Source organism: Ursus americanus, chromosome 23, assembly GCF_024610735.1.
Source record: "Ursus americanus isolate L20-20 chromosome 23, mUrsAme1.1.p, whole genome shotgun sequence".
Lineage (NCBI taxonomy): Eukaryota > Metazoa > Chordata > Mammalia > Carnivora > Ursidae > Ursus > Ursus americanus.
The window spans coordinates 25,004,481-25,017,650 of NC_142149.1; the positions used below are offsets into that span (position 1 = coordinate 25,004,481).

Consider the following 13,170-nt stretch of genomic DNA (forward strand, 5'->3'; position numbering starts at 1 on the left):
GTCCTCTATTTGCAAATATTTATTGGAGTCTTCAGTAGCTTCCCCCTGCATGTAGAATAAATGACAAACTCCCTATGACCACCCCCCAGGCCCCTGCTCTCCTGCCAGCCCTCACCCCCTGGGGTATGGCCAAGCGGCAGCCCCTCTGACCTTCTTTCTTTTCCCCAAAGTGCCAGGCTATGCGTCCCTCTGGGCCACCCCATGTACTGTTCCCTGGAACGCACCTCATTCCTTCCTTGCTTGCTCAAGCTTCCTCTATCTTCCTCAGCATAAACTCTGATTTCCCAGTCCCCACCCCATTACTCTCTCACAGAATCCTGTTGTTTCCCTTCAGAATATGCATACTGGGGCGCCTGGGTGGCTCACTTGGTTAAGCGTCTGACTCTTGATTGATTTCAGCTCAGGTCATGATCTCGGGGTGGTGGGATGGAGTCTCGCGTCATCGGGCTCCTTGCTCGCTTAGCAAGGAGTGTGCTGGAGAGTCTCTCTCTCTCTCTCCCTCTCCCTTTGTCCCTCTCCCTTTGCACACGGAGGAGAAGGGGAGGCCGGGTGGGGCACCCGGGGCTGAGGGGCAGCCCCGGCCCTGCGGGAGGAGGAAGGAGGCCTGGGAGCCGGCTGAATGGCTGCAGTGCATTGTGGGTGCACGGGAGGTGGGAGCCCCTGTCGAGAAAGGTCTGGGAGGGGAGCAGGGCACCCCACTGCCCCTCTTTCCGCAGGTAGAGCAAATGAAGTTCAAGGACTCGCGCATCAAGCTGATGAGTGAGATCCTAGCTGGCATCAAGGTGCTGAAGCTGTATGCCTGGGAGCCCAGCTTCTCGGAGAAGGTAGAGGGCATCCGCGAGGACGAGCTCCGGCTGCTGCGCAAGTCTGCGTACCTCCAAGCCATCTCCACCTTCACCTGGGTCTGCACCCCCTTTCTGGTGAGGCTGTCCCCCTTGGGGCTGGTCTCCCGCCTCCCCCCTGGCCAGCCCAGCCCTCTGGGCCCAACAGACTCCATTCTGACACCCACCCTCCACGCCCTTCCAGGTGACCCTGACCACCCTTGGGGTGTATGTGTCTGTGGACCCAAACAATGTGCTGGATGCTGAGAAGGCCTTTGTGTCCGTGTCCCTGTTCAATATTTTAAAGATTCCCCTCAACATGCTGCCCCAATTAATCAGCAGCCTGATCCAGGTAAGCCTGGGTGGGGCTGGGCGCTCTGCGGGAGTTCAGGCAGGTCGTTAGGGTCAGGGCGTAATCAAGGAGGGTTCCTGGAATTCAGGGCGTGGATATTTGGCACCATTAGCATCAGGGGTCATTTGGAGTCAGAGGGAGACAGGTGAGGTCCCCAGAAACCTGAGCTCTGAAGACAACCTCCTCTTACCAACCTAAACCCTAACTTTGGCAGTGGGAACCAGAGAAGACTCAGTCATGGGAGGGGCCCCAGCACCCCATCTGGGCCCTTAGGACATTCTGCCTCTCCCAGGAAGTTAGGGAGGGGTGGGGGAGGCTGTAGGGAGGGGTGGGGGGAGGAGGAGTGTAGCTTCCAGGACTGACTCACTCTCCTGCAGACCAGTGTGTCTCTGAAAAGGATCCAGCATTTCCTGAGCCAAGATGAACTTGACCCCCAGTGTGTGGAAAGAAAGACCATCACCCCAGGTCCAGACACCCTCTACCTGGGCTGCCCTTGCCCCCGCCCCTGCTCCAGAAAATCTTCTGTTCTAAGCTTCTGACTTGCCTCTGGTGACTGCCTTTTCTTCTTCCTCTTTTCCCACCAGCGCCACCTTCTCCCTCTTCCGGCTCTCCCTGCAGTCTACTTCATCCCTCCCCCAGGCCTGCCCCACTTTGCTTCCTTTCCTAGGGCTCCCTGCCCCCGCCCCAGGACTCCCCATCCCTCCTCCACCCCAAGCTTCCTGCCTTCTCCCTTTGGCCCCTCCCCCCAGGGATCCGCCCCACCTTGCCCTGCACCCCCTGACCCTGACCCTGTACACCTTGGTCCTCCCAGGCTATGCTGTCACCATACACAATGGCACCTTCACCTGGGCCCAGGACCTGCCCCCTACCCTGCACAGGTACCAACTTCTGTCCCTTCTCAGTGGCCTGAAATGGGCCAAAGTTCAGATCAGTAGCAGAACCCAGTTCCCCCCCAACACACACACCCTGAGCCCCCATTTTGCCTTGGAAAGCGGGGAGAGCCTCCGCTTCTCAGGGTAGTGTCTGAAAGGGAGGAGGGCTTGGGTCTCTAGGTGGAAGGTTGGGGGACCAAAACCCTGATCCCTCCCTCTGACTGGGCTCCCGGCCTCCTTGCCCTCAGCCTAGACATCCAAGTGCCAAAAGGGGCACTGGTGGCCGTGGTGGGGCCCGTGGGCTGTGGGAAGTCCTCCCTGGTGTCTGCCCTGCTGGGAGAGATGGAGAAACTGGAAGGCACGGTGTGTGTGAAGGTGAGAGAGGGTAGAACTCCTGGCAAGGGCTGCCCGGCCAGGGCCTGAGTGGACTCCGAGGTAACTTCTCCTCTGGCCAGGGCTCCGTGGCCTACGTGCCCCAGCAGGCCTGGATCCAGAACTGCACGCTTCAGGAAAACATCCTGTTCGGCCGAGCCCTGGACCCCAAGAGGTACCAACGGGCTCTGGAAACCTGTGCCTTGCTAGCTGACCTGGAGATGCTGCCTGGCGGGGACAAGACAGAGATTGGAGAGAAGGTACATGGCCCCCTCCCATCCTCTAAGGGGTCAGCCCATACAGCTGCCCACCTCGGCCCAGCTCAGGTCTATATATGCACCCCTCCCTCCCTCCCTTCCTTCCTCCCTTCCTCTCTTCCTTCCCACATTCATGTGAATCTCTCAGCTCTGTGCTCAGCCCTGGGGAGATGGATCTCTGATGGGAGAGGCTGACTTAGGAACAGGTAGGGGTTGTAGAATGTCCTGGCGGCCAGGCTGGAAGCTTGTGCAAGGGGTCAAGGAGGGCGGTGAAGGTGGAGCTGCCTAAGGAAAGGCATCACTTTTGAGCTGAATCTTAACTCCTGAGGAGGAAGAGCTCATCAGTCATTCACTCATTATCAGATTTTGTTACATCTCTACCATATGCCAGAAAGTCTTATACAGCAGCGAATACACCAGACTAAACTCTCTGCCTTCATATCGCTTACATTCTAGTGGGGGAAAGAGATAATAAACAAGATAAATATGTGACATATATAGTAGATTAGGTAAATGTTAAGGGGAGAGAATGAAACGGGAAAGCATAGGAATATATGCAGAGCCGTATTATTAAGGTGCCTTGGGAAAGCCTCACTGAGAATGGGATACCTAGACAAAGTGAGGAAGTGGTCCATATCTGGGGACATTTGGAGCCGAGAGAGCAGTAAGTGCAAAGGCCCTGAGGCAGGAATGTGTTGAGGCAGTCAGGACAAGCAAGGAAGCCAGTGTGGCCAAAGAGGAGGGAGCAGGGGTGAGGAGGAGTCAACGAGGCCAGTGAGGAGTCAGGGAGGCCAGGTCATGTAGGGCCTTGCAGGCTTTTACCAACAGTGATGGAAAGTCTTTGACGGTGTGAGCCAAGGAACGGTGAGTGGACCGGCATTCTGGTGCAATTTGATGTAACTGGAGGTTAGGAAGAGGTGGGTACAGGGCAAGGCAGAGCCTTCAAGATCTTGGTTAAGGTTTTGACCTTTGCCCTAAAAACCATGGGGCATCAGTGAAAGCTTTTGTTTTTAAATTAATTTATTTTTAATTGTTGCCAAACTTACACACTCTGTAAAGTGTACCATCTTAACCATCTGTAATTGTACAGGTCAGTAGTGTTAAGTATATTCCCAGGTTGTGTAACCAATCTCCAGAACTCTTTATCTTACAAAACTGAAACCCTGTACCCATTAAGCGACTCCCCATTCCCCCCGCTCCCCCTAGCCCCTGGCAACTGCCGTTCTCTTTCCTGGCCCTAGGGGGTTGGCCTACTTCAGGTCCTTCATATAAATGGGATCAGACAGTGTCTGGGTTATTTTGTGACAGGCTTATTGCACGTAGTATCCTATCTTCAAGGTTCCTCCGTGTTCTAGCCTGTGTCAGAATTGCTTTCCTTTTTAAGGTTGGATAATATTTTATTATGTGTGTAGATCACATTGTGTTTACCCCTTCACCTGTCAGTGGACACTTGGGTCGCTTCCACCATATTAGCTATTGTGGACAAAATACTGCTATGAACACGGGTGTGCAAATATCTCTTGGAGACTCTACTTTCACTTCTTTTGAGCATATACCAGAATGGAATTGCTAAATCCCATGGTAATTCCATTTTTTAAAATTTTTTGAGGAAATGCCATGCTGTTTTCCATTGGCTGCACCATTTTAAATTCCCACGGACAGCGCACAAGGCTTCCACCATCTCCACATCCTTGCCAGCACGATTCTTTCCTTGGGAGAGGGGGTTTTGGATTTTGAGAGCAACCATTCTAATGAGTGTGAGGTGATATTTCATTGAAGGTTTGGTTTGCATTTCCCTAATGAGGAACGATGCCGAGCATCTTTTCTTGGGTTTATTGGCCATTTGTGTATTTTCTTTGGAGAAATGTCTATCCAAGTCCTTTGCTCATTTTTAATCCAGTTGTTTGTTTTTTTGTTGTTGACTTGTAGGAGTTCCTTATATATGCTGGATATTAGCCCCCTATCAAATATACGAGTTGCAAATATTTTCTCCTATTCTGAAAGTTGCCTTTTCACTCTGTTGCTGGTGTCCTTTGATACACAAAAGCTTGCAAATTTGGGGCACCTGGCTGGCTCAGTTGGAAGAGCATGTGACTCTTGATCTTGGGGTTGTGAGTTTAAGCCCCATATTGGGTGTAGAGATTACTTAAAAATAAAATCTTAAAAAAAAAAAAAGCTTTCAATTCTGGCATGATCCAGTATATCTTTTTTACTTTTGTTGCCTGTCCATTTAATGTCATATCCAAAAAATCATTGCCAAATCCAATGAAAACTTTTCCCCTGTGTTTTCTTCTAAGAGTTTTATAGTTTTAGCTCTTTGGGTTTTTTTTTTTTTTAATACTAATGACTTTGGTGCATATTCCTTCAAAACAGGCATTCTCTAACAAAACTTTAGTCAAATTATCAAAATCAGGAAATTTAACATCGGTACAATATTATTATTTAATTCACTGTTTGTATTCACATGTCATCGTTTGTTCCAGTAAATGTCTTTTTTCGCGATTTTCTTTCCTGGGCGAGGATCCAATCTAGGATCATGAGTTGCAGTTACTTGTCACATTTCTTTATTCTCTGTCAATCTGGGTAATTCCTCAGGCTTTGTCTTTCAGGACCTTGACATTTTTTTTTTTTTAAAGATTTTATTTATTTATTCGACACAGACAGAGACAGCCAGCGAGAGAGGGAACACAAGCAGGGGGAGTGGGAGAGGAAGAAGCAGGCTCATAGCGGAGGAGCCTGACGTGGGGCTCGATCCCGTAACTCTGGGATCACGCCCTGAGCCGGAGGCAAACGCTTAACCGCTGTGCCACCCAGGCGCCCCAGGACCTTGACATTTTTGAAGAGTACAGCCCAGTTATTTTGTACAATGTGTCTCAATTTGAGCACAATTTAGTGCCCGGCACATAGTAGGAACTCAAGTTGAATGCAGGCACGCTCACGAGCCTCAGTCCACCCTCTGCTTCTCCCCAGTAGCTCCAGCTCCCATCCCACACTTGCTACCCCACCCCACCCCACCCCAGGCTCAGTTGCTCAGGGTACCTGAAAAAGCTGGGCCCTGTTCCAGAGGGAATAAGGAAAGCTGGAGGTAGGAAAGCAGGAGGTAGGAAAGCAGGCTATATCTTTGGGGTCTGCTTTCTGAGCCCAGCCCCACTGTTAGGTGCCTCAGTTTCCCCATCATGGGTTTAAGGAGAGATCTTACCTCTGCTCTGGGTCCTGAACAATCTCAGAGTCGAATTTTGGGATTGTTGAGGATTTTCCATTCTTGCTTCTGCCCTGAATAGTTCAGGACCTTGGACAAAGTCATTAACATCTTGGGCTCTAATTTCTTCACCTAGAAAGTGGGGCTGATGATACCTCCCTGAAAGGACTGACATGAGGATCAAATGGGATCAGTGTTATGAAAGTCATCTGCAAACTGGATGGGCGATGGGACATTAAAAGGACTATTAAGGATCCCCTGGGGATTTCCAGCCTTTCAGAATATAAAGGCAGCAGGCAGGGAAACCAGCTGGGCAGGGTAGTGGAGCAAAGGGAGCAGGATGTCCTCACCTGCCCCGGGGGGGAGTCTTGAGAGCCACCACCTCTTCCTCTGTGGCCTCAGAGCTTCACAGGGACGAGACCAGGCATATCAAATAAGAATTTCGAGGTCTGCTTTGTTGAATGACGGTGACAGGGCCCTTGTCCCCTTGTGCCTGTCTGACTCCCTTCTACCCAATACACACCTCCCACCTCTCTCCTCCATCCAGGGCATTAACCTGTCTGGGGGCCAGCGACAGCGGGTCAGTCTGGCCCGAGCTGTTTACAGTGAAGCTGATCTTTTTTTGCTGGATGACCCACTGTCAGCTGTGGACTCTCACGTGGCCAAGCATATCTTTGACCAAGTCATTGGGCCAGAAGGTGTGCTGGCAGGCAAGGTGAGGCCTCCAAGAGGTTGGGGGGGCTAAGGGGAGACCTAGGACCCTAGGAGAGAACTGGTGGGAGGCCAAGGGGTTTGGAGGAGACCTGGAAGAGTAGGAGGCCTGAGAAGCAGGAATATTGGTTGCGTGGCAGAGGGGACCCACCCCAGAGGCACAGAGGCAGCAGCGGTGAGCATGGGGTGAGTCACTGATGGGCTTGTCCATGCTCCCTGGCATACGGGTACCTCACACTCACTCCACGGCCTTGTGCCTATGCCAGGGGTATGTGCTAAGGATGGTGGAAATGGTAGCCTGCTGTCTTCTCCCCAGACGCGGGTGCTGGTGACACACGGCATCAGCTTCCTGCCCCAGATGGACTTCATCATAGTGCTGGCTGATGGGCAGGTGTCTGAGGTGGGCTCCTACCCAGGCCTGCTGCAACGCAATGGCTCCTTTGCCAACTTCCTCTGCAACTATGCTCCTGAGGAGGACAAGGAGAGCCTGAAGGAGGACAGCAGGACCGGTATCCGCCGTCCCTGACCCTCCACATCCCCGCGCCCTCCCAGCATCTCCCCTGTCTTGAGGGTCTCTGAGTGTCTCTGGATGGGCCCAGTGTCACACAAGGGAGGTTCTGAGGAACTTGGACCATCTGCGTGACAGTCAGACATCGCCAAGAGGGAAAGTGAACTGGATGTCGTCAAGTGCCTCCCCCTCCTCTTCCCTCACTGTGTGACCTTATCGGCAGCTCAGGCCTCAGAGCCCCACTCTTCCCATGTGTCCAAAGGGCATAAGGGCCCAGGCCCAGTCTGTGCGGCAAGACTGTTCCACAGATAAGTCATTTGGTAAATATGCAAGTGCTTGGAAAGGTCATTTTGTTATCAACGAAGATTGACTGAGTAATAATTACTATGTCCTAGCACTACTCTTGGCACTGAGAGATGGCAGTGGACAAATGGAAAATTCCCTGTCCTCATGGAGTGTTTTGAAGTCTCTGGGCCGCTAAGAACCCCCTTGTGGTCCAGTCCTGGCCCCTCACCCCCGAACTTTGGCTCACAGACCTTTTCCTGAGTTTTCTTGCCTACTGCTGCATAGACGGCTGTCATGTGTTGAACATGTACAAGGGCTGCGCCCCTTGCTAAGCACTTGACACACATTCTTTCCTTTAATCCTCACAATGACAGTGACACCACGAAGTGGGTACTATTATTATCTCCATTTTACATGGCCGCCTAAAGTCATGCAGTGAGGAAGTGGCATTTGAGTTCACCCAGTGTGCCTCCAGAGCCCAAGCTCCTGACCCTTGTATTTGAGACCTTCTCCATAGTCCCTGATGGGAAGTTTTTCTCTGTGTCTAACCTAAGTCTTTCTTGCTGCCTTTTATTTTTTCCCAGCACAAAATTGGTCATTTATTTTTGTTCTTGTTCTTGCTGTCCTTTCACACCTCTCATGTTCTCTCCTGCGTGTCCGGTGGGGCGTCTTCCCTGGTGTGGGGACTGGGGAGCACCAGCAGCTTGTAGGGTGAGCTAATCTACCACTTCTCCTTTCTCCCACCCTGCTGCAGCCTTGGAGGACACAGAGAATGGGGGGGTGCTGCTGATTGAAGACACGCTGAGCAATCACACAGACCTGACGGATAACGAGCCGGTCATGTATGAGGTCCAGAAGCAGTTTATGAGGTGAGCTCCCGAGAGCTCTCGGTGCCCTCCCTAAGCCCCACCAGGTGGGGCACGGGTGGGCGATCTCCCTGCCGCTCACAGCCTGGGCCTCCAGCTACAGCCAGAACCCCTGGGGCTCTGTCCTGTGGGTTTGTTGGAGATCACCTCCCTGGGCCTGACCAGCTGCCTCCACAGACAGCTGAGTGTCATGTCCTCGGAAGGCGAGGGCCAGGGCCGGCCTGTGCCCCGAAGACGCCTGGGTTCAGCAGAGAACGGAGTGCAGGCAGAGGAGGCGAAGGCGAGGGGGAAGCTGATCCAGGAAGAGGAGGCAGAGATGGGCACTGTGAGTAGGATGGACGAGGAAGGCTGGAGAGGGTGGGCAGGCCCTGCATAGTCCCAGGGCTCACGAGAGTCCTCTGTCCTTGACTGCCATGGCATGCAGGTGAAGCTGAGTGTGTTGTGGGATTATGCCAAGGCCATGGGGTTCTATACCACGGTGGCCATCTGCGTCCTATATCCTGGTCAAACTGCGGCTGCCATTGGGGCCAACGTGTGGCTCAGTGCCTGGACCAATGAGGCTATGGCGGACAGCCGACAGAATAGCACCTCCATGAGGCTGGGTGTCTATGCTGCCCTGGGAATTCTGCAAGGTGAGCGGGAGAGATAGCTGTAAGGTATTTTCCTCACATCTGGGCCACTGGATCCCCCAAACCATGCCCTTGCCTCTGAGTCTTCCTCCATCATCATGGCCATCGCCCGCGCCTCCCTCGCCCACCCTAGCCGTCCACCTGCCTCTGGGCATCTTGAGCTCATCCTAGCGGAGCTGTCTCTGAGCCTGCCAGCCACCGCGGCCATTCCCTACCCCCTCACCTGTCCGCCCTGAACCCAGCATGTTCCCCCCGGCCCCAGTGCACGAACACGTCTCTGCCTCCTCCGACAGGGCTCCTGGTGATGCTGGCAGCCATCACGCTGACGGTGGGCAGTGTCCACGCTGCACGCACGCTTCACCGGGCGCTGCTGCACAACAACATGCGCTCGCCACAGTCCTTCTTCGACACAACGCCCTCAGGCCGTATCCTCAACCGCTTCTCCAAAGACGTCTGCGTCATCGATGAGGCGCTGGCCCCCACTATCCTCATGCTGCTGAATTCCTTCTACAACTCCCTCGCCACCCTCGTGGTCATCGTGGCCAGCACTCCGCTCTTCACTGTGGTCACCCTGCCCCTGGCGGTCTTCTACGTCTTGATGCAGGTCTGCGGCCAGTGGGTGGGCGTGGCACTCGTGTGGGCGGGGTTCTTGTGTGGGCGTGGCTCTCCGTAGGCGAGGCGCTGGTGTGGGCGGGGCTCTCTGTAGGCGAGGTGCTGGTGTGGGCGGGGCTCTCTGTAGGTGAGGCGCTGGTGTGGGCGGGGCTCTCTGTAGGCGAGGTGCTGGTGTGGGCGTGGCTCTCCGTAGGCGAGGTGCTGGTGTGGGCGGGGCTCTCTGTAGGCGAGGTGCTGATGCGGGCGGGGCTCTCGTGTCAACAGTCGACCGGGTTGGGACTTAATCAGACTGCAGTTCGCCGCTGGATTTGGTTAGGGACAGTAGTCAGTTACTTCACGTCTTTGAAACTCATTTTTCTCACCTGTAAAACAGAATCATAGAATCTACCTTATAGGGTTGTTGCTAGGATAAAATGAAATCCTTGTAAATTGTGGCTGACCCGGGAACTCCTTCTTGCTGCCTATTTTTTTTTTAAGATTTTATTTATTTATTTATTTGACAGAGAGATAGAGTCCGAGAGCACAAGCAGGGGGAATGGCAGTGGGAGAGGGAGAAGCAGACACCATGCCGAGCAGAGAGCCCGATGTGGGGCTTGATCCCAGGCCTCTGGGATCATGACCTGAGCCAAAGGCAGACGCTTAACCAAATGAGCCAATCAGGCACCCCTTGCTGCCTATTTTTAAATAAAATATTTTTAACAGTGTGAGACACATTATCCTTCCCTTCCTTTATACATATCCAAACATATATGTGCGTATGTGTTTTTAACACAGATGACTTGGTAACATTCAGATAGGGCTGACGGTAAGGCATTTGTGCTGCTGAGCTGCTGTCCTGCCATGAGTTTAGTCAGTCGCTGAAGGGTAATCCACAAGGTGGCTAGAAGCTTAGGTGATCTGGGCTGTGCTCTGTGCAGAGACAGGGGACTCTCAGATACCCAACCTGTAAGGCCCTAGCCATCTTTGGGCCCACAGACTAGAGGATGGAAGCTGGAGGCAGAACTGTGTTTCTGTGGGGCTGAAGTTTAAAAAACTGGGGGTGAGGTGGGGAGGGGCTCTTTAAGAAAAAGAATACAAAATTATCTTATTTTTTAAAATTTTGTGATATTCTGACTGTGTAAGCCCATTGCTGGGGCATCTCAGAGGAGACAGGCATAGTCACTGATTTAGGAGGCCAAGCAGAGTGGGTACTGTAATCCAGGCCCCTTAGGGCATGAGGGGGGTCAGGAACTGAGAGGGAATCACGAAAGGCTTCATGGAGGAAGCGGCCTGGAAGACCCAGCAGAGCTGACCCAGGGGAAAGGGTGGAATGAGTTTCTGAAGCCACATCAGGTAGAGATAGGAAGCAAAGTCTTATGCGGGAGTGGGGATGGCTGAGAGGAGGTCCAGATGGGTTCAGAGGGCATGCAGGTCTGAGTCAGGGGTCCCACGGTGCTGACCTCAAGCTCTTTCTCCATTCTCTGCCAGCGCTTCTATGTGGCTACATCACGGCAGCTAAAGAGGCTGGAATCCATCAGCCGCTCGCCCATTTACTCCCACTTTTCGGAGACGGTGACTGGCTCCAGCGTCATTCGGGCCTACGGCCGCAGCCAGGACTTCAAGGCCATCAGTGATGCTAAAGTGGACGCCAACCAGAAGAGCTGCTACGCCTACATTGCCTCCAACAGGTCAGAAGCCTCGTCCTCCAACCCCTGTTCCGCCGGTAGTTCCCACCAGGATCTCTGCAGGAGACACCTTGAAGTTCTGGGTCCCACTTCCTCCTTCCCCCTCTACAGGAAATTACCTCCTCTCTGCACCTGCCGCACCTGCTCCTTGTCTTGTCCCTCCAGGTGGCTGGGGGTCCAAGTGGAGTTCGTGGGCAACTGTGTTGTGCTCTTTGCTGCACTCTTTGCTGTGATTGGCAGAAACAACCTGAGTCCGGGGCTGGTGGGCCTTTCTGTGTCCTATGCCTTACAGGTACACAGGGGTCTGGGCCCCAGGGCAAGGCTGCAACTGGGGCAGAGGCCACACAGGTGTCACAAGCATCTCCTGAGCATTTGCTCTGCCCCGTATGGGGACCAGCCACAGGTTCTGCTCGCCAGGACTGTGAGCTCACAGTCGAGCGCAGAGAAGACAGTCCCACCAACAGGGGATTGTAATGCAGGGTGAACAGGTCTTTGTGGAGGAAGGACCCAAATGTGGTAAGAACCTGGAGGAGAGTCTCTACTTGGGTTTTGGTGTTGGAGAAATGATCTTGGTGCTTGGCCCCAAAGGATGAACAGAGCTTGTCCCGCCTGTGTGCAGAATTTAGAAGGTCAGCTCGGACAGCGGTAGTGGGACAGGAAGTATAGGGCTGGAGTACACCTCATCTCACAGGCCTGCTGGGAAAGCACACAGAGAAGCCTGGGCTGGAGGGCAGGCTGGTCACCCCAATATCAGCCTGTATTGTCAAAGGCTTAAATAATTACACAGGGCATTTTTGTGACCCAGATCACATTTTCAATGCCACAGAGGGCTCAAGCCTTGAATGCTTTGGTCAGCAAAGGACGATCTTGACAAATGAGTCTTCTCAAACTTTCCTCTGCTATTGAATCAACTGGAGATCATGTGAAAATGTGGTTTCTGATACGGCAGGGCTAGGATGGGGCTCAGGGCTCGGCATGGCTATCAAGACCCCTTGATAGACAGTGTGGTCCAGGGACTGATTGCATCAGCATCACCTGGAAGCCCGTTAAAAGTGCAGAATCTGGGGGCGCCTGAGGGGCTCTGTTGGTGAAGCGGCTGCCTTCGGCTCAGGTCGTGATCACAGGGTCCTGGGATCCAGCCGCACATTGGGCTCCCTGCTCAGCGGGGAACCTGCTTCTCCCTCTGCCTGCGCTCCCCCTGCTTGTGCTCTCTGTCTCTGGCAAATAAGATCTCTTTTAAAAAAAGGCAGAATCTCAAGTCCCACCACAGACCTACTGAATCAGAAGCCACATTTTAACAAGATTCCCTGGGAAGTCTTTCTTAACTACATTAAAATTTGAGAGCTATGGGGGCTAGGTGGCCCTGGGTCAAGTCTGCAAGGTCACTGCCTGAGATACAGTTGTGATTAGAGCCCCAGGTGGCACACCTATGGGCTTGCCCAGGCCCTCCTGCTGTGTAGAGGCTAGGAGCGTCAGCAGGGAGTCGGAACTCCTCCCATGGCCGTTGTAGGGGGAGGGGAGATCACCATATCCGTGACCCAGTCCCTTTGGCCAGATAACATTGACTCTGAATTGGATGATCCGAATGATGTCAGAGTTGGAGTCCAACCTTGTGGCTGTGGAGAGAGTCAAGGAGTACTCCAAGACGGAGACCGAGGTGGGTACTGGGATGAGCCTGGGGCAGGGTGATTCTAGAATAGCTGGGGAGGGGTGCTTGGTGACCCATCATCCCTGCATGCCAAGGCCAGCTCTTCATGTGGGGGGCTCTTCGTTCATTCATTCATTCATCCATTCATGGCCTTATTGAGCGTCAGCCAGAGGTCCGTGCCAGCAGGTCCAGAGTTGAGCAAGACAGGGTCTATCCTCAAGCAGATTCTGTCGTAGAGGAGGTAAGACAGGGCTCCGCACGAGAAGACAAGAGCTCTGGGGTGATGTCCCCAGAGAAGGCAGACAGGGGAGAATCATTCAGCTGGGGTGATCAGCTAGGGTGAGAATTCCAGCCAGAGATCAGCGGGGTTGAAT

The 13,170-nt window shown here is 53.3% G+C and overlaps 1 protein-coding gene across 2 annotated transcripts in view; it reads left to right on the plus strand.

Moving 5' to 3' along the window:
- ABCC3 (ATP binding cassette subfamily C member 3) overlaps positions 1–13,170 on the plus strand; it is a 43,921-nt gene that overhangs the window by 20,897 nt on the left and 9,854 nt on the right. For both annotated transcript variants that reach the window (XM_045773104.2, XM_045773106.2), the window contains 15 exons: positions 717–920; positions 1,027–1,173; positions 1,551–1,638; positions 1,985–2,051; positions 2,294–2,420; positions 2,501–2,677; positions 6,421–6,588; positions 6,901–7,093; positions 8,132–8,246; positions 8,421–8,568; positions 8,668–8,875; positions 9,166–9,476; positions 10,952–11,151; positions 11,314–11,440; positions 12,704–12,805. In XM_045773104.2, the coding sequence (XP_045629060.2) occupies positions 717–920; positions 1,027–1,173; positions 1,551–1,638; positions 1,985–2,051; positions 2,294–2,420; positions 2,501–2,677; positions 6,421–6,588; positions 6,901–7,093; positions 8,132–8,246; positions 8,421–8,568; positions 8,668–8,875; positions 9,166–9,476; positions 10,952–11,151; positions 11,314–11,440; positions 12,704–12,805 (2,382 nt within the window). The remainder of the gene's footprint in view (positions 1–716; positions 921–1,026; positions 1,174–1,550; positions 1,639–1,984; positions 2,052–2,293; positions 2,421–2,500; positions 2,678–6,420; positions 6,589–6,900; positions 7,094–8,131; positions 8,247–8,420; positions 8,569–8,667; positions 8,876–9,165; positions 9,477–10,951; positions 11,152–11,313; positions 11,441–12,703; positions 12,806–13,170) is intronic.